Raw genomic sequence first — 26,904 nt, forward strand, 5'->3', positions numbered from 1 at the left:
ATCACTTGGGTGATTTCACACTAAGGAACAGTCCTGTGATGGCAAGGGAATGGATTAACTAATCTAAATGATCTTTTCCACCTCTAAATTCTCTGATCTGATTTCTGTCAATGCTGCTTCTCACTGCCACTAACCCCGAATAAAGACAGTTTCCCATCAATGCACAGTTTCTTGCTAATTTCTGCTTGGTCTTAATTCTTTGTAAAGTTCTGCTCTGTGCACAAATGTAAGCATGTGGGCAAACTAAGAACATATCCTACATTAACTCTGTAATTTCCAGCCTTTCCTATAGTGCATATATCCTGAATCACCACCTGAATGAACTCACCTCACACTGCCCAAGACAATGTGTTTAGATCTACTCTTTGGGCAGACTCCTTCCAAAGGAGGCTGTTATTGAAAGAACCTTACTGAGTTTCTGTTTAAAGGTTTGTCTTCAAGTATCAGCAGGGTGTGCAAACCTGGACCTGGGTTCTCTGCAAGCCGTGCATGGAATATGGCATGAGCCAAATCCTACAGATGTTAAATCCTCCGTCAAAATGCTGTGATTTCAATGGAAGTTTTGTCTGAACAACAGTTTGACCCAATGAAAAATGGTTATTAATAGATTTACAGAGATCTTTCCCTAAAACACTACCATCAAAAAGCAGTCAAAGCCCATTGGGGAATCAATGGAAGTAGGTGGTGTGATTTCAGTGGGCTTTGGATCAAGCCTACTCCTTTCCACAGTGAGCTGTTAGAATACTGAAAGAAAAATATGGAACCAAGAAATCACAGAACTACCACCCTCACACGTGGCAAAATCCATCGCTCACTTTAATTTGGGTTGCATCCCATTCACCGATCTGTATGTGGTCTGTTTACATTGGCAGGGGCAGAGATCTTTTCTTGTCTATAAAGTACCAAGCTCACTATTGGCGATTTATAAATAATTAACAATAATAACAAAATAACCTTAGGTGAAACATAAGTGTCCACAATCTACAAATATTTTATATGATAAATTGTTCCAAACTGTCAGTGTTCCCGCCCCACTCTGAACTCTGGGGTACAGATGTGGGGACCCCCATGAAAGACCCCCTAAGCTTATTTCTACCAGCTTAGGTTAAAAGTTTCCTCAGGGCACAAATTCTTCCTTGTCCCTGGATGGTATTGCTGCCACCACCAAGTGAGTTAGACAAAGATTCAGGAAAAGGACCACTTGGAGTTCCTGTTTCCCCAAAATATCCCCCAAACCCCTTCACCCTCTTTCCTGGGGAGGCTTGAGAATAATCTTCCAACCAAATAGGTAAACAAGGTGAGCACAGATGAGACCCTGGGGTTTTTAGAACACTAAAAAACAATCAGGTTCTTAAAAGCAGAATTTTATTATAAAGGAAAAAAAGTAAAAGAAGCACCTCTGTAAAATCAGGATGGAAGGTAATTTTACAGGGTAATAAGATTTAAAACACAGAGGATTCCCTTCTAGGCAAAACTTCAAAGTTAGAAAAAAACAGGAATAAACCTCCCTTTTAGCATAGGGAAAATTCACAAGCTAAAATAAAAGATAAGCTAACGCATTTCCTTGCTATTACTTGCAATTTTTGTAATCTTGGATGCTTATTTCAGGTAGGGTTTTAGGAGATGTATTTTTCCTGTCCTGGTCCCTCTCTGTCCTGGAGAGAACAACAAAGAGAGCACAAACAAAACCTCCCCCCACAGATTTGAAAGTATCTTCTTCCCTTATTGGTCCTTTTGGTCAGGTGCCAACCAGATTATTTGAGTTTCTTTACGCCTTACAGGTAAAAGAGGGATTTTATGCTACCCTCAGCTGTATGTTTATGACAAACATTCATGTTGAAGATAAGTGACTATCTGTTGGGACCCACAAAAATAATGAAATCACACTGGCTGGGTTTTTTTTCTGCAGGATGTTTGTTAAAAATACAAAGAACACTTGTTCTCTTCTGCAGACTTCAGAGACTAGAAAATACTTTAGCTTTTTGAAAGGTCCTAACAAACTATTTAATTATTAAAGAGCCTTGTCTGGAATCCAAAGATGATGTTTGTCACAAACAAGGCCATTTTGGTTTTCTAAGAGACTCTATGACGAGTATGAATTCAGCGACTATGGTACATGCTAATGAACTGCATAGTGTCACGCAGAATTTGTTTTTGATTAGATTAAGCTACAGCAACTTGAAAAGAACACTCAGTGATTAAAGAGATTGAAAAAAGAAACACTTTTAATGAACAAGTGGTGCATCTTCATATGTCAAATATTCTAAAAGGGATGAGCTTCAATGCAATAGCTGATTTGATTGAATGTTTGTGAATTCAGACACATTTAAATGCACTTGAATGGAATTTATCCAAGGACAGAGATTTAGAAATACTTAAAATTAGTAGAAATATGGACCTTTTTATTCTGAGGAAGGTTTTCTGGCTCTTGAAATGGAAATTCCATTTTTTATATTTAAAAAGTGCTGTTTGTAATCCCTTCCCCTTTGCTGTTCTTATGACACCTGCATCTAACAGAATAGGGACCAGATTCACCAAAGCCAGCTTGAGGGTGTATTCCTCCCTGTGCCAGACTGGTCAAAAGAGAGATTCCATCTCTTGTTACTACCTCAGTCCTCTTAGCATTTTTGATTAGGGAAGGGGTGCAGAGCAGCTATATATTATGGTTAGGCTACCCCTGGATCATTCTGAGAGGATCCCTTGTATCAGTGCATAAACTGTCACGGGCATGCCCCTTCCATAGCCAGGACTGTCCAGCTAGTGCAGAGTGTGAGCAAACACATATGCTAAGCCAGGATGGTATGGAGGCTGAGGATAGGTTGTTCTCAGCAGCTGGATCTCACCTCTCTAACTTGCATGTATATCTGAATACAGTAGAGTGACATGTAGGACCATCTTTCTGAGATGATACTTGAGAAGATGCCTACTGCAGACTTTGGAATCTTCTTCGCCAATGCAGTGACTGGGTTGAATCATAGACTTTAAGGTCAGATGGGACCATTGTGATCATCTAATCTGACCACCTGAACAATGCAGGCCACAGAATCTCACCCACCCACTCCTGTATCAAACCCCTAACCTATGTCTGAGCTATTGAAGTCCTCAAATAATGGTTTAAAAACTTCAAGGTGCAGAGAATCCACCAGCAAGTGACCCATGCCTCTCACCGCAGAGGAAGGCGAAAACCCCCCAGGGCCTCTGCCAATCTGCCCTGGAGGAAAATTCCTTCCTGACCCCAAATATGGTGATCAGCTAAACCCTGAGCATGTGGACAAGATTCACCAGTCAGACACCCAGGAAAGAATTCTCTGTAGTAACTCAGATCCCATCTAACATCCCATCACAGGCCATTGGGCATATTTACTGCTAATAGTCAAAGATCAATTAATTGCCAAAATTAGGCTATCCCATCATACCATCCTCTCCATAAACTTATCAAGCTTAGTCTTGAAGCCGGATATGTCTTTTGCCCATACTGCTCCCCTTGGAAGGCTGTTCCAGAACTTCACTCCTCTGATGGTTAGAAACCTTTGTCTAATTTCAAGTCTAAACTTCCTGATGGCCAGTTTATATCCATTTGTTCTTGTGTCCACATTGGTACTGAGCTTAAGTAATTCCTCTCCCTCTCTGATATTTATTCCTCTGATATATTTATAGAGAGCAATCACATCTCCCCTCAGCCTTCTTTTGGTTAGGCTAAACAAGCCAAGCTCTTTCAGTCTCCTTTCATAAGACAGGTTTTCCATTCCTCGGATCATCCTAGTAGCCTTTCTCTGTACCTGTTCCAGTTTGAATTCATCCTTCTTAAACATGGGAGACCAGAACTGCACACAATATTCCAGATGAGGGCTCACCAGTGCATTGTATAACGGTACTAACACCTCCTTATCTCTACTGGAAATACCTCCCCGATGCATCCCAAGACGGCATTAGCTTTTTTCACGGCAATATCACATTTTGTGGCTCATAGTTATCCTGTGATCAAACAATACTCCGAGGTCCTTCTCCTCCTCCTCTGTTACTTCCAACTGATGCGTCCCCAGCTTATAACAAAAATTCTTGATATTAATCCCTAAATGCATGACCTTGCACTTTTCACTATTACATTTCATCTCTCTTCCTTTCAGCCTCGCTTAGTTGGTGGCAGTGGCAGGTTGCAAAATACATGTTTCCTGTGTGAGAAGACGTTGCGTGGTACCATTCTAGCCTGTCTGCACACAAGTGCACACAAATGTAGGGCCACAAGGGTGGGTGCCTTGTAAATGTACTATTAATAATAATATTTTTTAAAAAAGCTGTGATGTGGAGTGTGTCTCTGTCCCCACATGGCTATTAGTTTCTTTATTGATAGTAAACTGCAGATTTTGTAAACAAGATTAAACCCTTCCTTTTTTTCATAGACCAGTTTCCTTCAGTTGATATTTCTACTGCATCTTCCATTACGGCCATGTGTTTTTCTTAGGTTAGGTTACAACCTCAGCTGATCTTAGCCCTCTGAAGAAAATGCTTTCTGCTTCATAGGCATTCAAAATCTCCCAGACACTATTAGTATGCCTGACATTGCTTTGAAATTCTTCCAAGACACAGCATTCTGCCACCTTGCCATAGCTGTGAAGAAACCCTTTCAAAAGGGGGAATCCTCTAAGTACTTCTTGGGGTTATTCTGATTGCTTGAACTTCCTCAGGGAGCCATGCCAAGAGCAAGCATTTGTTTCAAAGGTTCTCCTTGCAAAGGAAAATTCAGAAGACTTTGTACTGAAGGAGGGTTTGGGTTATTTTTAAAGGATAACCCCTATGTTAGATTTTTAACAAAACATTTTGTGCAGTGAATCTGCAGTATTGGAATCCTTAAATAACTCTTCTAAAGCAAACAGCAGAGGGGAAACACCCAGCAATAACAGGGCCTTCAACAAAAGCCTTTAAAAGATGTCCCCTTCCATCCTGCTGAAGACATGAAAATACTCCCAGGGGTGATCCTCCCTGTCCAGGTGAAAACCTTCAGGAGTCCCCTACAGGCAAAGCCCCAATGAGATAGCTTTGCAAGAGGTGTCTTTGCAAAACAGAGTACAGTAAAACCTCAGAGTTACAAACATCTTGGTAATGGAGGTTGTTCATAACTGAACAAAACATTATGGTTTTATGGTTCTTTCAAAAGGTTACAGCTGAACACAGGGCCGGCGCAACCCATTAGGTGACCTAGATGGTTGCCTAGGGTGCTGACATTTGGGGGGGCAGCAACTGCGGTGGCCAGATATTCGGCCGCCGCGGTCATCGGCGGTATTTCAGGGGGGGACCTTCCACCACCTCCGTCAGGGGCAGAATTTGGGGGGCAGGACCTTCCGCCGCCTAGGGCGCCAAAAAGGCTGCCGGTGCTCCTGGCTGAACAGTGACTTAATACAGCTTTGAAACTTTACTATGCAGAAGAAAAATCCTGCTTTTAACCATCTTAATTTAAATGAAACAAACACAAGCAGTTTCCTTATCTTGTCCAGTTTTATTAAAACTTTATTTTTTTAGTAGTTTATGTTTAACGGTACTGTCCAATATTGGCTTTCCTTTTTTTTGGCTCCTTTGTTGCCTGATTGCATACTACCAATTCCAAATGAGGTGTGCAGGGTACTGGTCAGTTTGTAACTCTGGTATTTGTAACTCTGAGATTCTACAGTATTGGGCATTGTTGTTTATCACTTGATTGCAGTAGCAGTCTGTATTCTTCTATAGACATGGTAGCTTCAAAAGTGTGTACATACTACGGAATTCTTTCTCACATTATACATAGTGTCCTGCTGCGAGGGATCCCCCAGAAAACTAGCAATTTCTAGCTCTTGCCACCATATATAAAGAGTCTGCATCACCACCAGTAAAAGGTGTTCTGCTTCCTTTAAACCATAGTTTGTTGGAGTATCTTCAAGTATCTTCCCTTCCACTTGTATAAGAAGGCTTTTAAATGAGCATTGCTGATCACCTGTCTTTGCCATGTAAACATATAGGACCTCATCTGTGGCCCTGTTCTGGCTGCTTTCCCAGCCATTCCTGTGGTGCAATCAGGGCCGCCCAGAGGATTCAGGGGGCCTGGGGTCTTGCCCCCCGCCGCCGAATTGCCACCGAAGACCCGGCACTTCGGCGGCGGGTCCTGGAGCGGAAGGACCCCCTGCCTCCGAATTCTGCCGAAGACCTGGAGCGGAAGAAGCTCCGGGGGCCCGGGCCCCGCAAGAGTTTTCCAGGCCCCCAAAGTGAGTGAAGGACCCCGCTCCAAGGCCCCCGAAAAACTCTCGTGGGGGCCCCTGTGGGGCCCGGGGCAAATTGCCCTACTTGGCCCTCTCCCCCTCCCCCCCGGGCGGCCCTGGATGCAATGTAGCCCTAAAGCTGGTTTGCCGGATACTTGAGAATTTCCCCTTTTATAGGGCTACCCATAGGGGTTATGGGAGCCAATACGAGGGGTATGTTCTGGAAAAAGGGAGGATGGCTGAACAAGCCATATACCTCAGTAATTCCTGACTATGTGAACACACCCTTTGGGACCATAGGTATCCAGTGTAAGAGAGAGCAGTTCTGAGCAGTCCTGGACATATTAGATCTTTAAGCCACTTTTGCCCTCCCTACCGCAGTCAGTCTTTTGCACTGATCACCTTTCATACGGATTGGAGGATCTGGCCCAAGCAGTCAGAGATGCTGGTCAAATCAGTCAATATGGCTGTGAGCCCAAATGGGTGCAATCTTCATGTTTTAACTTGTTGATGTTTTTTTTTCTTTAATCTCCTCTGTTGTTCATAGTCCATATTTGAATAATAGATAGCCCTGAGGTCCTGACCACTCTTAGGAACAAATCCTGTTATCAATTACTTTGGTGTTTATCTGAAATAATGCCATTGACTTTATCCCTTTATAGATCTGTGGGACTACTCACAAACTAAGGTACCATTCAAGATGAATAAGTCTGGCAAATGTGGCTCCAAGGTCACAGTTTTCCTGTGGCAGACCCATTAATAGAACTCAGATCTCTCAATTCTGTTCCTTAACCACATGAACTGCCTCCTCCCTGTGCTCATCACCAACCAGAAATAGACCCTTGATTTGATGGCAAAGCCTGTTTAATTAAACAATTGTTTGTTCTTTCTCTCTGCCTTTCCTTATTGTGTATCTAATGACCTACCAGCCTTTGTTTTTAGCAGGGATTGAACCATGGACCTGCAACTCCAAAGCACAAGCCTCCACTTGAGCTGAAGAAGTAAATTCCCTAGTTGTTAGTTGGAGTAATCTCTTATCTTCTTCTTCAGACCAGCCACTGGCGGGTGACAGGCACACATTGTGCTTGTATAATGACATGTAATTTCAGGGAGTTACACAGAATGTGGCAGAAAGTTACGTGCTTCTGTTTATAACTGCAGATACTTATATAATAGTATGTATAATTTCATTGTTCCCTTCTTGGAGTCTCTTTGAGCTGAGGTACAGATGCAGTATAAGCAAAGCATAACAAATAATAATACTTGGCATTTCTGTGAGAATTCTACCATGTATTGCAAGGAGACGTAGGATTGTTCCCTTTACAGTTTTCATTCAGGAATCTCAGAAGACATTATAAATATTTAGGACCAAATCCTGGACTCCTTGAACTCACTGTTGGTTTTGCCATGGATTTCACTGGGATTAGGAATTGGCCATTGCAAATAGCCTCCCAACTTCCCTGTGAGCTGGGTCTGTGAGAAGAAAGTTACCTTTCTTCTGGCCAAAAGCTGCTAAGTTCAGAGGTGTTAGTGCAGCCAGTCTCTCCTATGGGTCTGTTGGCTTTGTGCCACAGATCTGCACTTCTATAACCAGGTTGTTTTAGAACAAATTCTGGAGGCCACAAGTAAAATGGATAATGTGGGAAGCCAACATAACTAAGGGCAAAGAAATTCTGGGTGGCAGTATTGGGCCAGCTTGTGAGTTCCCTATTTCAGCTGTAATAAATCAGGAAAAGCCAACTACTGCACTATCTGTTGCAGAGCAGCTCAGACAGTTTTATACTTGTAATTGTGGCCTGTTTAGAATGTACTGGCCAGCAAAACTCTAATCCCAGTCAAAATGCTTATTCTCTTGGGCTTGAATTTTCAAAGAAGTTTAAGGGACATTCCATTGAAATTCCATGGGAATTGAGTGCCTAACTCCCTTAGGCTCCTTTGAAAATCACAGCCTTGGAGGCCACCTTGCATTTTTGTTTTGGTGACAGGCCCCTCCATGGGTGTGCAATGAAAGGGTTAGGGCACAAGGACTCTATTTACACCTTGATAATTCCTGCAATAGTGTCCATTTACTAAAACTCAGTGAGCTCTTCTGAGTGCCCTCATTGCTCCCAGCTAGCACCCCTGGGGCACAGGCCATTCTAGTTGAGAGTAAGAAAATGGTTGGACCATGACCTGGCCCCCATACCAGCTAGAAGAGCTGACCAGCTGAATGGGGGAGTATGTGCTACATCCCCTCAGTGAGTGAAGGAGCCAGCGCACACACCCTTTGTGTCTCTGGGTGCTCTGTGAATTTGTGCCTCCTGCTTGGGCAGTGTGCTTGTATGCTGCTCCCAATACAGGACTGTGCTAATAGTCCTGTAGAGACTGTATAACTTGATGTATGAGCCCTAGATATTCAAATCATGTTTGTCTCTCACTTCTTTAGTACAAGAATTAGTAACTGAGTGGCATAGTTTCACCTTGATACATAGATGCTATAAAGGCACATTCTCAGCCACATCTGAACCTATTTTTGTTATATGCTAATCACATTTTCATGGATTCCAGGAGACTTTTTTTGTTATAAATAATTAGGTTTGGTTTAGAATCTGCCTTGCACAACTGTCCCATTTTGTCAGCATCTGTATTGACAGCCCCTACTTAACATTAAGATTTTAAGTGAATTCATGCTTCTTGCAGCAGTGTAATTAATTAGTCTTCACAAATAGAACAAAGACTGATAGTGTGTAAGAAAGAAAGGGAGGACTTATAGGTTTGATTAATTGGAGTTTACTGGGAGACCGGGTAATTGTTGTTTATAAACCATATTATAATATTTGTTACATCAGTGTGTGTTTGGAAAACTGTGTGTGTGTGAGAGAGAGAGCGAGAGAGAGCGTTAAAATTAGAGGAGACCGAGCCTAAAATTTCAGATCCAGGTTCAAACTCCCCTGAAGTTCAGCTTACTATAGAAATGAAGGTTTTTTTCCAGCCTATTACAGAGCTGGAGTTTAGATCTAACTTTGAGCTTCCCCAAAATTTGGAAAAAAGAACGAGGAGTACTTGTGGCACTTTAGAGACTAACAAATTTATTTAGGCATAAGCTTTTGTGGGCTAAAACCACTTCATCGGATGCATGCAGTGGAAAATACAGTAGGAAGATGTACACACACAGAACATGAAAAAATGGGTGTTGCCATACCAACTCTAACGAGACTAATCAATTAAGGTGGGCTATTATAAGGAGAAAAAAATCTTTGTAGTGATAATCAGAATGGCCCATTTCAAACAGTTGACAACAAAGTGTGAGTAACAGTAGGGGAAAAATTAGCATGGGGAAATAGTTTTTACTTTGTGTAATGACCCATCCACTTCCAGTCTTTATTCAAGCCTAATTTAATGGTGTCCAGTTTGCAAATTAATTCCAGTTCTGCAGTTTCTCATTGGAGTCTGTTTTTGAAGTTTTTTTTCATTGAAGAATTGCGACTTTTAGGTCTGTAATTGAGTAACCAGGGAGGTTGAAGTGTTCTCCGACTGGTTTTTTAATGTTATAATTCTTGACGTCTGATTTGTGTCCATTTATTCTTTTGCATAGAGACTGTCTGGTTTGGCCAATGTACATGGCAGAGGGGCATTGCTGACACATGATGGCATATATCACATTGGTAGATGTGCAGGTGAATGAGCCTCTGATGGTGTGGCTGATGTGATTAGGTCCTATGATGGTGTCCCTTGAATAGATATGTGGACAGTGTTGGCAATGGGCTGGATTAGTGTTTTTGTTGTGTGGTGTATGGTTGCTGGCAAGTATTTGCTTCAGGTTGGGGGGCTGTCTGTAAGCGAGGACCATTGGCCAAACCGTACAGTCTCTACACAAAAGAATAAATGGACACAAATCAGACGTCAAGAATCTTTCTTAGAAAAGGCAGTTGAGCTATTTAGAATTGTATTTTTCAGAAACTAATATTTCTTGGTAGCTTTTAAATCTGGATTGCCTACTTTGTTATGTTTAGAAATACATAAGAGGACAAAAATGTTATTTTCAGGTTGTTGTTTATTCTCATGCCAGAACAATTACCTGGTTCCTGTTAAATATTCATGGTGATCGTCAGTTTTTCACTGGGATTGGTTATATCTATTGCCTCTTAAATAATTCCAAGTCCTTGAGGCAAAGATGTGCAAAAGTCTTTTAAGCTACTTTCTCATTTGATTATACCATGGGGTGGCTCATCATCCAGTGAGCTCAAACAATGAAGTTGTATCTCTCCTCCCAGCATATGCTGAACGTAATTAGGCGCCAGTCCAGAAAAGGCTTTGTAAACATTCTGAATCCATGCCACATTCCTTCAGTATCAGAAGCTGCCAAGTGCCTTAATGCTATATTCAATCCAGTTGTCTAAATGTATAAAACGAATGGCTGAACTAAGTGTCTTCCTGGTAGAATATATGCATATAGGTTGGACAGACTTGGAGAGATTCAGTTTTCAGTTCCAGAACCTGATGATCTGCCAACCCACCTTCCCTACTCACTAGGGACAGGACTCAAGGGAGACCAGAGTGTGAACTCTTCTGGGCTAGCTTCATCGGGAAGGAGTCATCCTTGCTCTCTTCTTGTCGTATGGGGGGGTGGTACCAAAGGCCAGGGATTTCCAGTAGTGGTGTTACAACTTGATGGTGTTCATGTCATAACGTAAGCACTGGCACATCCCAATGAAACTCTGCCAAATTGATCTCGCAAACATTTGGGTTCAGTTCAGCAGACTCAAATGGAGCTACTTCCAGCACATTTGGGTTTCTGCCTGAAGAGCATTCACTACACCATTATGTCTCTTGTATTGAATTTGATGTCTTGATTCTATTATTTTATAATATAAAGCTCACATTATATAAGGTGTAGATATATCGTCCCCCTGCAAAACAAACAAAGAGCTAAGGATCAAGTGGATTTCCTCAGGCACACTAACACTTAAAAGCAAGGAAATCATAAGCCAAGACAACACTCACAACTAGCAATACCACTTTCTAAGCAATAGCCCATCTCTGTTGTGATACTCAATGCCAACACACACTTTAATAGAAACATCAAGCTAATGTGATCAATGGATTGGCTAGCATTTGCAAGGTATGAAACTTGTGGATAGGTCATTCTCAGTAGTGAACCCTGGTTTTTGAATTCACTCTCAAAAGAAATACATCTCACTGCTATCTGGGCTGTGTTTAAAGGAAGATGTAAGATGCATCTATTTTCCATGCCTCTTGGAATCTGGATTTTCTGGGATCGTCTGACATGCAATTCAGTGGCTTGGTTTCCCCACCTCTAAGGTTATCTAGTTCTGAGCAGTGAGGTGTGCATATGAAGGGCTACATGTGACCTCTCTGAGGGAAAAGTTTGCAGTTCTATATATACCTTGTACAATGCACCCAGATACTGCTGGGATCAGTGGTCAGTGCACTGGCCTAGGGTGTAGGAGACCTGGGTATAATTTCCTGTTCCACCATGGACTTCCTCTGTGACCTTGGGCAAGTCACTTATCCCTTCTGTGCTTCAGTTCCCATTTATAAAAATGGGAATAATAGCACCACCCTTCTTCACATGGGTGTTGTGAGGATAAATACGTTAAAGATTGTGAAGTGCTGTGTGAGCTACTGATAAATACTAAATAAGTAGGTTTTTGTTTTTGTTTTTACTACTACTATGAGGCTGGGTGCATTGGCTAAGGAAGGAGGTCTCTGGAAGTAACTGCTTAGATGATACTGTAAACATTGTCAAAGGAGTATCAGCTTTGTTCTAAGATAATTTTTGGACAGCCCAGTATATGTTGGTTGTGTTTCTCCTTAACATCCGTATTCTGTCTAAAACCAAAAGAGTTCCAGTGTACCTGTTGAAAGTGATAAGACACTGCATTACTGTATAGTGGGCTCAGTTTACTGACTTCAACTAGTACTGTATATTTTTTCTAGGTATGGCAATGTGGAGGTAGTGTTGAGGTGTTGCCTTGCTCCAGGATTGCCCATATTGAAAGAGCCCATAAGCCGTACACAGAAGACCTCACTGCTCATGTCCGAAGGAATGCGCTAAGAGTGGCCGAAGTCTGGATGGATGAATTTAAAAGCCATGTTTACATGGCATGGAATATACCCCAAGAGGTAGGTTGAAAAGATCACCAGCATGCTAGGATTGCCTTAGCTCTGGGCCCAAAATATGGGCTCTAGTTTCGGACTACATTTAGCCACCTTTATTCATATGGAGTAACACCTTCCTCTGTGAGCAATTCCATTGTCTGCAGGTTATTTAAAAATGACCACCTTGCTGTGTGGCTTTTTTCTTGTTCATTGTTGACCCTGCAAGACTCTTTGAAGTTAGTACCTGCAGGAATGCAAGAGATGAAGCTTATATGCAGTGTTGTTGTAGCCATGTTGGTCCCAGGTTATTAGAGAGACAAGGTGGGTGAGGTAATATCTTTTTTTGATCCAACTTCTGTTGGAGAGAGAGACAAGCTTTCAAGCTTACATGGAGCTGCTCTTCAGCTTCAGATTCATGTGTCTATCTCATTGACTGGTATACTTTTTACCTGTGTTAGAGTGAAGCCCTTTGTACAATATGGGAGTATTAAATTTCTACCAGTCTTGCTGGAAGGGTGTCTTTTTCTTTTTCCTACTCACCTAGTAGGGCTGGAAATCCCCTTACGGAATAAGTGGCATTTCATGGTTCTAGGTCTCTATATGCAGATCATATTCCTACTTATGTTACTGTGAGTAACACTTACTGTTTAAAAAAAAAAAGGGGGGGGGGGAAACAGCAGCCACAGAACTGGAAGCCAAAATTATTAAAAGCAGAATCTTGATTTTTATAGCTATGCTACATAGCCCTTAATGCGTGTGTGTCAAAGTCCTCGCTACATGCTGTGCTGTTTATATTTACTAAATAAACAATAAAGAAAAAGATTTAAAAATGTTAGAAATTGAATATATACCTTTACCCCAATATAATGCTGTCCTCGGGAGCCAAAAAAATCTTACTGCGTTATAAGTGAAACTGCGTTATATCAAACTTGCTTTGATCTGCCGGAGTGCGCAGCAGGCCTCCCTCCCATCCCCCCGGAGCGCTGCTTTACCGCATTATATCCAAATTCATGTTATATCAGGTGGCGTTATATTGGGGTAGAGGTGTATTATATTATTTATTATTAGGTCAATTAGTTCATCCCCTTGAAAATACAGACTACAGACACACTCCTATACTGATTTGTAGAACTACATCATGGGCCAGATCCTTATTCACATGAGTGGTCTTTGCTCAGATGAGTAATCTGACCCCATGTTAGGACAAAATTCTGTTCTCGGTTCTACTCATGTAAATATGGTTATAACTTCCTAGAATTTATTGAAGTTATTCTGGATTTACCCTAGCATAACAGAGCAGAATTTGGCCTCTCATTTTAGTTTTGATTCCTTTAAATGAATCTATATGCTTTGCAGTTGCAGCTTCCTCCAGCTGTCTCTTGCTAAAGAATATAGCACAAAACAAATAAATGAACTCAAGCAATTTATTTAATTTAATCTTTTTCTAATAAAAAAATCTATCACAAATCTCTTTCTGAACAATTTTGCAGCTGCAGTGAAACTGGTATAATTTGTCCTGTTACTATTTTTCATGGTAAAAGTAAAATGATGTACTTTGCCTAAGTTAGTTTCACCACATCTGGGGGGGAAAAGGTAATTTTAGCTAGGAAAAGACAGGTTTTTTTTTCCCAGTTCAGTAATGGGAGTCTCTCTTGTGGAGCTGCTCAGAAGGTTAGAGGTCCTAAATATCTGTCTGGGTCAAGGGGGTTTGGTTTGATTGCTACTGATAATGTGTTTGCACTTATGAGCAGAAGATCTGGGGAGGGAAGGAGTGGGAAGATATAATGCCATTACCAGAAGAAAATAAATCACATTAGCTAAAACTAGTATAAAATGAAAATGCTTTACACCAAAGCAAAATTTCCTCTGGAAATGGGGTGATGGTGGGAAGAGGCAGTAACTGGCAGGGAAGCAGCAGCCACATCTCCATTGTATCTCTTAAGTTCCCAACTTTTTTCTCTTAAGACTCACTAGTAATGCATGTGCTGAGTAATTCCACAGTGGCAAACAAAAGGGCAAAGAAGATCGGACCCAGCAGAATGTTAGATGACTATCGTGTCAGTGGTTCATATGTGTAACGTGCTACTGTGGAAATGATTGAGAACATGAAGCCTGCTATAGGCAACACAGCAGACCCCTTGAGGTGACAGGCATTTTTATTTATAAGGGTTTCTCCTCTGCACAGAGTGGAAATGACCAAGAGGAACATGAGGGGAAGGGTTGTCTGGTGGTTAAGACTCAGGACCAGGGCTCAGCTGATTACAGTTCAAATCCCAGTTTGGCCACAAATTTTCAGCAAAACCTTGGCCAGGCCATTTAATTTGTCTGTGTGTCAGTTCCCCATATGTAAAAGGGGATAAAACGCCTTTCTTTCTCCTACCCTTGGGGGCAGGGACACTCTCTTATAATCAGAGGGGTAGCCATGTTAGTCTGGATCTGTAAAAGCAGCAAAGAATCCTGTGGCACCTTATAGACTAACTGACGTTTTGCAGCATGAGCTTTCGTGGGTGAATACCCACTTCTTCTTGCATCCGAAGAAGTGGGTATTCACCCACGAAAGCTCATGCTGCAAAACGTCAGTTAGTCTATAAGGTGCCACAGGATTCTTTGCTGCTTTTACTCTCTTATAATGTACCTAGCATGTCTCAGTTGGAGCCTCTAGGTGCCAAAGTCGTATAAAAATGGTATCTTCAAGGTAGGAGATGTTCTAGTTTTCATATGGTTAAAAATCCATGAAACCTGAGCCTGGCAGTGATTTGGAATTAGTTGCAAAAGTGTCAGAGGAGATATGGGCCCTCAATGAGCTAACAGAAAATCCCTCTAACAGTGAGGAACTATCTTCTTGTATAGATGTGCCAGGCTGGGCCCTGCTCCTCCAGTGTCCCAATCCTGGCATAGAGGACATATTGGGAGCATGCAGGGAGCATGGCGGAGTTTGGCTCCTCTGTGGCAATCTGGCACTGGCTTAGAGTCCGTTAGGGATCCCAAGTCACCTGGCAGCAGCTTGCTGTTTCACTGGGGTCAGAGCTGGCCTCAAGAATCAGGAAGCTGGCTCCATTTCCCTGGCACTTCCAATCTGCTATACTAAACTTTGCTCATTGCCCAAGAAAATCTAGCTTACTGTCTTAAGTGAGGAAAAACCCCAGTGGGAGTAAAGAACCCAATGAAATCACCATCTGATCTTTTACCAGTATTGTTGGTGAGGGGAAAAGGAAGATACGGTACAGGCTTACACCCATCGGCACATACCAAATCAGTCTGAAAAGGAAACCAACATCATTAGTGTGGGAGGTTTTTTCTCTCTATCGAAAGGGCAGGAGTTATGCAATCTGCTGTTTCTACAGAAAAAGTGTCAGAGAAGAGAAAGAAAGAACATCTATTTTTTGAGTTGCTTTAAGAAGCAACTCAAAAAATAACCTTGACACAGTATGTGGAACATCCGTGCTACAGATTACCAGGAGTGTCATAGGGCACAGAGCTAAAGGGATGAAGAGCAAGGAAAGTATGGGATTGATTATGTCAAAGTCCTATATCCAACTGAGTGACATTAGCTCCGTTGCACCTTTCTTCATCCTAAAATTCCATTAAGGGTGGAATATAAACTATGGACACTCTTTAAGCCATAGCTAGTTTCAGGAAGGGACAAAATAAGATAATGTAGATGCTCAAAGTGGGTGTGTGGAAGAAAAGGCAAATTGGCCAGTCAGATATTGTTGATTAAACATTTGTACAAGTGCAACAGTAATTATGTGTTTGGACAGAAATGAAACATACTTGCAAAATAGAGGGATTGGAACCATTATAGTGGACTTTTTTGTTCACCTGTATCAGCCAGGGCTTTTCATGCAGTATGCTGTTCCAAAGTAGCAAATACCCAGTAGAACATACTTTTTCATGGAATAATTCCCAGAGCTTCAGAGAGCTCCTCAATCAAATGTGTCCAAAGATATCAGAGCATCAAAGTCCAAAAGGAGGGAGCTTGTCCCATTTGGCAGGAAGAAGTGGCCACTATCTTGGGATCATTGTATTTGAAGCACTGAAAGCTTTACTCAGGCACTCAGATAGCATGATGAGGAGTGTAGCATAAAATACCTACCTAAACAGACTCAATAAGCATTTTAAAATGGAAACAAAAGTTCAGAAGTGCCAAGTGAAGAGATCTCTCTGAAGAAGTCATCCTCTGAGCTAGAAAATGAAACAGAAATACACCTCTACCCCAGTATAACGCGACCCAATATAACATGAATTCGGATATAACGCGGTAAAGCAGTGCTCCCGGGGGGCGTGGCTGTGCGCTCCGGCGGATCAAAGCAAGTTCGATATAACGCGGTTTCACCTATAAAGCAGTAAGATTTTTTGGCTCCGGAGGACAGTGTTATATGGAGGTAGAGGTGTATGTTAAAAATGGGATAGGTAGGAGGGGCTTGTGAGATTAGGGATCTGTGGGTTCATAGAATCACTAACAGAATGAGATTGTCACCTCTGGGCTACTTTTTAACATAATGACTAGTCGGTAGTGGGTGAAGGTCATTTCAACCTATGTGTTCTATAGTAATAGCCAGTAAATCTCAACATTTACCAATAGTTATTTGGGGTGTTGTCATGGGTTTCCTGTAAAGAGGGGAAATACAGAAGATCTGAGAATCAGGCTGTGGTAACCAATGGTAAATTATGACTTGTTATGGTAACAACTATATGTAAATAAATTGATATTCTAGTGATTGGTGATTAGTCCTTCAGACCCCACACAGGGTTTTTTTCTTGTTTTCACAAGTTCATCTCACTATCAGCTCAGAGCTGGCTCCCCAGTCTTATGGGGCCTCAGTGGGCCAAAGACCTTCCAGCCCCTCCCTAAGGACCGGGGTCCTGCCTGTTGGGTGGATCAGAAAGAAGGCCTTGAGTCAGTTTTAACTCAGGCTGTTTAACTAAAAATCCACCCTTTGTCTCTCAGAGTGATAGAATTTAAGGCCAGAAAGAGCCACTAGATCACCTAGTCTGACCTCCTGTATAGCACAGGCCACCGACACCACCCAGCACCTGTAATGAGACTGCAGTTTTACAGCCCATAGGAGACTAAACTGTTATGTGCCAGAGTAGGAGGAACCAAGGAACACCAGTGCCTGAGACCCCCATATTGACAGGGAGATGATTAAGTGAGATATACCCAGATAGTCCTGCCAAGTGACCTACACCCGCCTGCTGCAGAGGAAGGTCACCGCATGTTGTTGGTCCCTGGAGAATCCAATTTGAACCAGTATATGTGAGCCTCTCTCCAAGAGGTGGATCTCTCTGGAAGTTTTACAGCCTGAGTGAATTTACCTAGCTACTCCCGACTGCTCTTAGTTCCTGAAGGTCTGTGGTCGCCCTCCCCCAGGGAATTTCATACAGTTCCCTCAATAGTATATAAACATTTCCATTTGTAATACAATGAACTCCTAAGATACTGAAACATAATTCAATAAGGTTTAAATTAATTCAGTAAGGTTTGCTCAGGATATCGTCGCATCTGTCGCACATGATTGCTCCATGTTAAAGTTAATACATGTTCGTGGGGGGAAGCATGAGGAAACATGCACTGCCACTAGCTAAGTGGCAGGACCTTAATCTCTAGTGTTCTCAGTCCAACATATTTCACAACGTGTTTATCTGGCCAGTTTAACACATTGCTCCTTTATCACCATCTTCTTTCTCTCTTTCTGCCTCGTTATCTCCATATGTGAAATGGGGCTAAGGATAGTGACCTCCTGTGTAAACTGCTTTGAGATCTACTAATGAGAAGCCCTACAGCAGAGCTAGGTGGTATTATTAACTATCAATCTGCTCTATCTCTGTCTTGCCTACAGCTTTTTCCCATGCCTCCAGTGACATTCAATTCTCAGCTTCCACTACATACAAACTGGCCTCTGCTATACCCAAACCAGTGTACTGTGTGCAAGCTGGTTCCCTTTCCAGTTGCAGGATCCGGTTGCATCTTTACAGGGTCCTGGCTCCTTAGAGGGCTAATCAGTCTAAGGAGCAATAAGCACTGCAGCATGCTATGTTGCATGAGAAAGGAATGGGGATGTACTGGAACCCAGGAAGAGGGCAGCTGAGCATCACTATACATTGTAAATTCACAGAGCTCAGGGTAGATAAAGGAGTCATCCGAGGCCACAGGGATAGTGGGTAGGCACAAAGGCAGATGTCAAGAGGGAACCAGTGACCTAGAGAGAGAGAGAGGTCATCTGACAAGGAGGAAATGGATTGGCTGAGAGGAGCATCGATAGTTTTGGAAATTGAGAAAAGTATTCAAATGCAAGCTCTAAATACCCTCTGTAGTAGTGACCTATTGTGTATAGGAGGTTTTTGCTGGTAGGATTCAGACTGACTTGTAAGAGACTGAGTGCTTGAGCTGAAGCCTCAGGGACACCTGATTCTCTAGCCCAGCGGTTCTCAACCCACGGGGCCACATGCGGCCCAGTTAGCACACAGCTGCAGCCCAGCTCAGCTGTGTTCTAAAGGGCGGCCCTTGGGCCAGGATCCCAGCAGGTGAGAACCACTGATCTAGACAGTCACATTCCTGACCAGGAGAGAGATCAATTTGTTAATTAAGAGGCAGTTGTATATAAAGATAGAAGAATGATTTTTGCCAGGCATAGTTTGAGTTGCACCTATTTGCATCAGGCCTGAATTTGGTGCAAGGTATTTTTAATAGACTTTGCTAGTGTGGAAGCCAAATTTACTTTAGTGCCAGTCAGGAAATGCACGCATTGTAAAATATTCTTGCTCCAGATAGTGTTAATTACATAGCCTGTGCTTCAGACCATAAAATCAGGCTCCTATAAAGCTATCCTTTTGATATACTAATGAAAGAGAATTCAGCATTTCCTAACATAATTTTAAAATCCTGATGTCAGCAGACAATGAAGACACTTTGGGCATTTACGACTCAGGCAAGGCCTGCTGTTTAACCAAATAGATTGTAAGATTTCTCTCTAAAGTTTATTTATAATAAGTTTTGTTCTGTTATATTGAGCTGTTATATTGAGCTGTATGCGAGAATGTAATTTACAGTAAAATGTCTCATTTTACTTCCTGTCAGAAAGTGGCGATGGATCTGCATTTAGATCCATCTCTAAAAATCTCTGTTGCATGATTTTAAAGGGATAAATTATTGAGCTCCACTTACAGGATTTTTATGAAACTCATGTTTCATGGACTCCACAAAATTGTGTCACACCAGCCGAGGGTTAGCCGTAAAAGTAAAAGATAATAAAAGGAGGGGAGGGAGAAATTCTGCAAATGCTTTTAACAAAAACATCAACTGAAATTTTAATGGCAGTATAAAATAGGTTGGCTGAGATTTCAAAAAGGAGAGCAGGAATTCAAATTTTCACAATGGAACAACAAAGTCAGATTTCAGAAATAGGCAGGAAAAGGAATACATTAGTAAATAGGCCACAGTTGAAAATCAGCAATCAGATTGTTTCCTGGGCAACTTGCTACCTGATGCCAATTATTTCTGGATCTGAAAACCTAAAAGGACTAGAGAATTACGGTGGAATTCACTACAGTCCAAATCCAAAACTCATATAAGTCAGTGGGACTCTTTCCATGGACCACAGTGGGGTTTGAATGAGGCTTAAGAATATGAACTGTGTTTATAATACTATGGTACACATCCTCTTTAAACAGTGGATTTATGAAACATCCATTGACATCAGAATCACTTTACACCAGTGTTGCTGATCCAGTGGAGAAATCAACTCTTGTGTTACTGTTCCTCACTAGAGTGGGCATGGTAGAGAGACAGTTTTATCCTAGGAAGAATTGCTTTTATGTCACTGATACGTTTTCTGTTTTTCTGACCCTTTTATGTGCGCAGGATTCTGGAATTGACATTGGTGATATTTCTGAGAGGAAGGCCCTGAGGAAAAAACTACAATGCAAGACCTTTAGATGGTATCTTGTCAGTGTGTATCCAGAAATGAGAATGTACTCAGACACTATTGCCTATGGGGTGGTAAGGATCTTGTTTACCTTGATCATTTAAAAAAAAAAGAATAATAGTGGAAGTAATTCATGCAGACAATGCGTGATTTCAGATAAGAGCCAGATCAAACTGGGAGTCTCTAGTTAAATTGATGGATTGACTGGTTAGTTGACAAAGACTGTTGTGCTACAATACTTCATGCAAATACATTCCTGTGTATTATCTTCTTTGCCTGCTCTTTTCACAGATTTTGTTAAAGTGAAAGATTTCTGGGGACTAATTTATTAGATGCTACAGAGCTGTTGGCTGGAAACTATGGTGAATATATGTAGTTTGTGTGAATCCATTCAGTGCACCTAGTTTTTCACATACAAACACCTTAATATAATATCAAAATCATGTATCTAGAGGTTCATACAGACATGTATGAACCTAAGGATTCTTATTATCATTGCATACTATTTATGTTACAATAGCCCCTACAAGCCACAGGTGAAATCCGGGTCTGATTATGCTAGGCCAGCGTACTAAAACATCGTAAGAAACAGTACCTGCCCCAAACAGTACCTGCCTCCAACCTAAATGGAGAAAACAGACAACAAATAGTAGGGGAAATGAGCACAGAGAGGTAAAGTGATTGGCCCATGGGCACAAAGCAGGTTAGTGACATAACCAGAAACAGAACCCCTATCCTGTGCCTCATCCATTAGCCTGCACTGCCTTCTGTGAATGAAAGTAATCTCTTTGCACTCAGGTCCCACTTCTGAAGCCTAAGTAGGATATTTCACCAATAAGTGCAGATCATCAATGCAAGATGTGGAGGAAGACACCCTGGTTTGAAAACTGGGGTCTCTGAGTTCTGCAGTTTGCCAGTGTGGTTCTGTGGAGATCTAGTAGGATCCAGGGTTGCAAGGTGTCCAGTTTTTGACCGGAACGCCTGGTCAAAAAGGGACCCTAGCAGCTCCGGTCAGCACTGCTGACCGGGATGTTAAAAGTCCAGTTGGTGGTGCAGCAGGGCTAAGGCAGGCTGGCACTGTGCTGCACCCTGGAAGCAGCCAGCAGGTCCAGCTCCTAGGTGGAGGTGGTGTGGGGGGCACAGAGCTCCACATGCTGCCCCCCACACTGGCTCCGCCCTCCCATTGGCTGGGAGCTGGGGAGGGCGGTGCCTGCAGGCGAGCACAGCATGCAGAGCCTCCTGCCCCCTCCCCCCCGCCCCCCAGGAGCTGGACCTGTGCCGCTGACTGGGACCTACCTGAGGTAAGCCCCTGCCCCAAACCCCTCATCCCTGGCCTCACCCCAGAGCCCGCACCCCCTCCCACACCCCAACCCCCTGCCTTGATCTGCAGCCCCCGCCCACACTCTTGGCCCCAGCCTGGAGCCCCCTCCTGCACCCCAAACCCCTCATCCCCAGCCTCACCCAGAGCCCTCACTCCCAGCCCTGGAGCCCTCTGTGATAGACCCAGGCCAGTTGGGAACAGCAGAGTAGTGGAAGGGAGATATACTGGCCACTGGATAAGCAGTTTTCTGTTCCCTGAGTGACCAGAGCAGGGGCTGTTCCAGGCTAATGAGAACACCTGACTCCAATTACCCTGCTAAGAGTCAGGTGAGGCTGTTAAGCACCTGACTCTAATTAAGGCCCCTCTGATGCTATAAAAGGGCTCACTCCAGTCAGGCCAGAGAGAGCCAGGGAACCAGAGGAGAGGAAGTGCGTGCGAGGAACTGGGATCAAGAGGCACGAGGAGCTGAGAGTGAGTAGGCATACTGCTGGAGGACTGAGAAGTACAAGCGTTACCAGACATCAGGAGGAAGGTCCGGTGGTGAGGACAAAGAAGGTGTTGCGAGGAGGACATGGGGAAGTAGCCTAGGGAGTTGTAGCTGTCGCACAACTGTATCAGGAGGCACTCTAGACTGTGGCTTCTACCAGAGGGGAAGGTGTCTGGGTTGTTTCCCAACCCACAGGGTGAATCTGTGAGGTGAGCAAATCCGCCAATAAGCGCAGGACCCACCAAGGTACAGGAGGAACTTTGTCACACCTCCCACACCCCAACCCCCTGCCTCAACCTGTAGCCCCCTCCCACACTCCGAATCCCTTGACCCCATTTCTAATCGCACCTCCAGCCAGAGCCCTCACCCCCTCCTGCACCCCAACTCCCTGCCCGGAGCCAGGGCTGGCACCAGCTCAGCAAGCAGGTGCTTGGGGTGGCCACAGGGAAGGGGCGGCACGTCCGGCTATTTGGCGGCAATTTGGCAGCAGGTCCCTCTCGGAGCGAAGGACCTGCCGCCATGGGCGCCAACTTATATGGGCTCGTGGAGCTAAAGCCCCAGGAATATTCAAAATCAGGGGCTCTGCTCCACCAATATTTGGAGCTAGGTTTCGCCCCTTGAAATCCCAGCCGCGGCCGGGAATCAGAGGGCTCTGGGCTGCCCGCTGCTGCGGGGAGCCCAGAGGCTTTTAAATCCCAGCCGCGGCAGGGAATCAGAGGGCTCTGGGCTGCCTGCAACCGCGGGGAGCCCAGAGCCCTTTAAATCCCAGCCGCGGCTGGGAATCAGAGGGCTCTGGGCTGCCGGCAGCAGCGGGGAGCCCAGAGCCTTTTAAATCCCAGCCGCGGCTGGGAATCAGAGGGCTCTGGGCTGCCCGCTGCGGCGGGGAGCCCAGAGCCCTTGAAATCTCAGCCGCAGCTGGGAATCAGAGGGCTCTGGGCTGCCCGCTGCTGCCAGCAGCTCAGAGCCCTTTGAATCCCGGCCCCTGGACGCTGATTGCCCCCTCCCCAGACCCCTGCCCCAACTGCCCCCCAGGACCACCACCCCCTATCTAAGCACCACTGGTCCTTGTCCCCCGTTACCCACTCCCGAGACAACTGCCCCTAACTGCCCCTTGGGACCCCAGCCCCTATCTAAGCCTCCCTTCTCCTTGTCCCCAACTGCCCCCTCCTGAGACCCCACCCAACTTCCCCCCAGGACCCCACCCCCTACCTGTCCCCTGATCAACCCCCTGGACTCCCATGCCTATCCAATTGCTGCCTGTCCCCTGACTGCCCCTCCGAACCTCTGCCCCATCCAACCCCCCCTGCTCCTTTTCCCTTGACTGGCCCCTGGAACCCCCTACCCCTTCTCCAACCTTGTAATCTTGGGGCACTGATGCGCTGTAGCTTCATTTTATATCGGCTTACAGGGCGGGAGTCGGGGGGGGCACCACCATTTTGGGCCCCACCAAAAATTTTATACAAACCTGCCGCCTATGCCTGCCGCCGAATTGCCACCGAAGACTGAAGCGGCGGTGTAGAGCTGCAGATTGCAGATTTTTTTTTTTCCTGCTTGGGGCGGCAAAAACCCTGGAGCCGGCCCTACCCAGAGCCCCCTCCCACATCTTGAACTCCTCATTTCTGCCCCCAATTAGAGCCCTCACCCCCTCCTGCATCCCCACCCCACCCCAGCCCAGTGAAAGTGAGTGAGGGTGGGGGAGAGCGAGCCACTGAGGGGTGCGTGTAGTGAATGGGATGGGCCTCGGGGAAGGGGTGGGGCTAGGGTGTTCTGTTTTGTGCAATTAGAAAGTTGGCAACCCTAGTAGGATCCTGTAGGACAGTAGCACATTTTAGCAAATGGAATGGCTCTGTACTTGAAAGGTATTTTATAATTATTTGACTGCTTTGAATGGTCAATTGAAATTATAGTGCTGGCTTTTCATGCAAGTCAAATAGAGAATAACCCATCGAAAAAGTAATAAGGCAAAGTTCTTTTAAAAGTAATAAGGATTGTAGAAAACTGTTAATGGCAGGGCCAAATTGATGCCTCGATGTGAGGAGATTGACTTCACTGGAATTGTGCTCAGTTACACTAGAACTGAATTTGGCCCAGATTCTTTTAAGGGTAGATTAGGCTTCCTAGTAAATGGGCGCATATTTCTCCTGCCAGCATAGAAGCCTGGAGTATTTTTGATCACAGATATAAATAGTAAATGACTGAAAAAGGAAAAACACAGGTGGAATAACTGAGTTACTTGGCACATCCTTCTTGGACTAATTCAGCATTGATTTGACAGGCACAGATGAAAAGCACAGAACAGGCTTCTTAAGATTTTGAATCTCCTGAGCCTGTCTCAGCATCCACAGAAGGATGCTGGCAATACCAAATAAGCTTGGTATACAGCAAGAGTGAGTGTTCATACATCACACTGTTACGTGATGCAGAACCAAAGAGCCCAATATATAAGTCCTCAGGGCACCTCTGGTCAATAGGTACATATTATGAGTATGCCACAACAAGGGACATGATATAATCTATTGACTGCAGCATGTCAGTACATTAATGACCTCATAATTTTGCTGGAAACTGTGGTGGGAAGTCTTATTCCACTAACTGAAAAATGCCTGAAAATAATGAACCACATGACAAAGCATCTCTAGAGTTACAGAGGCTTGCAAGAGACATTGCATTAGGAAATAAAAACACATTGTCACCTGATCTTCATCGAGGGAATGGTATTTGGTTCCCACGTCTGTTCTTCCTTCATTTCTTCTTTTCCACTTGTTTGCTAAGCTTGTAATGAAGGAAGAAGTGCCAAGGAAATGCAAATCAGCTGCTAATTCAGAATTTAAATATTGAAGTGTTTACCTGCTTGGATCACTGCTCTGCACTTACCAAAGATATCGGATTTTCTTTGGGTTTTTTTGGGGGGGTGGGGTGGAAATTTTGTTGTCAGTAATGAAAAAAATTAACAAAAATGCTGCATTGTTACAAAAGGAAATCAGAATCAATACCTTTTTTCATTATTTGATCAGCTGGAGACTCAGATGTTGCCAGGCTCCATTTAAGATTGTAAATTAGGCTGTGTGTGCACTTGAAAACTAAGCAGTGTATGATAGAACTGGATTAAATGCAGTTGGTCAGGTGTGCACGCTAACCATATGAAGTCTTGTGCTTTTGCCCTGCATCCATACTAGTGGTGTTTTAAACCATCTCATTTGACATAGCCTCTGAGTACCTATCCCACAGCTCACAGAAGCAGTGGATTCTGAGAGATTTCAAAAGGCCACTAATGCACTTTGGGACAGTAGTGTGTAGACTCATTGAACTGGGTCATCTAGTTCATATCCACGCTGGCACTAAAAAGGAGAGAAGGTCTATAGCAGAAATGAGGACAGAAAGAGTTAAGTAAGTCAAGAAGACGGCAGAGGTTTATTCATTCAAACAGTGTAAGAAACATAACAAGAATAGTGATGATCTTGAATTGAGAGAGGAAAGTGCAAGTAACAGTAGTGACAATGGAATAAAATGGCAGCACTATGTCATTAATGTCAATAATAATGAAAGGAAGAATGGGTTTATGGTTAAGGCACTCAGGAAATCTGAATGTAATTTTCAGCTCAGCCAGAAGACGATCTGTGTGACCCTGGGCAAGTCACTCACCTCTCTATGCTACAGTTTTCTATCTCTAACATGTGGCTAATACTTCCTTTCTCCCACACTTACTGTATCTCTGTAAACGCTTCAGGACATAGACTGTCTCATCATGTGTATGTGCATGTGCATTGACTAGCACAATGGGGCTCTGATCTCAGTTGAGCCCATTGCTGAAATGTTAATAATAACGATGTCCCCTGAGCTGTCCCTGTTGTGGTGCAACTCTGCATCGCGCTAGCGTTGGGCAATATGCCCAATTCAACCCAATGTGTCAACAGAACAAACAGCAGCAAAGGATTAGGTTTATTGTGGTTAAGTAATTTAGATGAATTTATAGCCCATTGATATAATAGAAACTGAGTAAGAAGTTCAGGATTTAATCTACAAACAACAAGAGAATACAGCATATAAATGTACAATTGTACTATTAAACATGAAATATAAAGGACACCACACCATGGAAAGGTCACGTGAATTGTCATTGTCCTTTCCAGGTTCTGATGACATTACAAACCATTTTGCTTTTTTTTCTGTGTCTCAGAGGTTACCAATTCCTTGCTGTCAATATCTCTTTTTGGCATATCGTCCAATGATATCTGTAACATATTCCCTGTCAGCCTGATCCTATAACCCAGGGGTAGGCAACCTATGGCACTGATTTTCAGTGGCACTCACACTGCCCAGGTCCTGGCCACTGGTCCGGGGGGCTGTGCATTTTAATTTAATTTTAAATGAAGCTTCTTAAACATTTTAAAAAACCTTATTTACTTTACATGCAACATAGTTTAGTTATATTATAGACTTAGAGAAAGAGACCTTCTAAAAACGTTAATATATTACTGGCACGCGAAACCTTAAATTAGAGTGAATAACTGAATCCTCGACACACCACTTCTGAAAGGTTGCCGACCCCTGGTATAACCACTGTACACACAGAAACATCTGTGACTTCAGTGGGAATTCCATGTGTTGATTGGCTGTCGGATTGGACTCTAAATGGAAAACACAGAGACTGGCATTTCCAGAAAGGTTCAGTATCCATAGATTTTCAGAAAAACAATGAGAGTTGTTGAGTGCTGGCCACTTTTGAAAATCTGTCCTTAAGTAGGTGCTAAAATGGTGAGCTATTTGGAAAAATCTGGTGACACTTGTGAATGCCTTTTGAAAGTGTGGTCCTTAAAGGGCTAAATTCTGCCCTGGTTC

At 43.5% G+C, this 26,904-nt stretch overlaps 1 protein-coding gene across 4 annotated transcripts in view; it reads left to right on the forward strand.

Annotated features, from left to right (window-relative positions):
- GALNT18 (polypeptide N-acetylgalactosaminyltransferase 18) overlaps positions 1-26,904 on the forward strand; it is a 520,203-nt gene that overhangs the window by 385,648 nt on the left and 107,651 nt on the right. For all 4 annotated transcript variants that reach the window (XM_045016612.1, XM_045016609.1, XM_045016610.1 and 1 more), the window contains 2 exons: positions 12,168-12,353; positions 20,194-20,331. In XM_045016612.1, the coding sequence (XP_044872547.1) occupies positions 12,168-12,353; positions 20,194-20,331 (324 nt within the window). The remainder of the gene's footprint in view (positions 1-12,167; positions 12,354-20,193; positions 20,332-26,904) is intronic.

Source organism: Mauremys mutica, chromosome 4, assembly GCF_020497125.1.
Source record: "Mauremys mutica isolate MM-2020 ecotype Southern chromosome 4, ASM2049712v1, whole genome shotgun sequence".
In the NCBI taxonomy this organism is placed as follows: Eukaryota; Metazoa; Chordata; order Testudines; family Geoemydidae; genus Mauremys; species Mauremys mutica.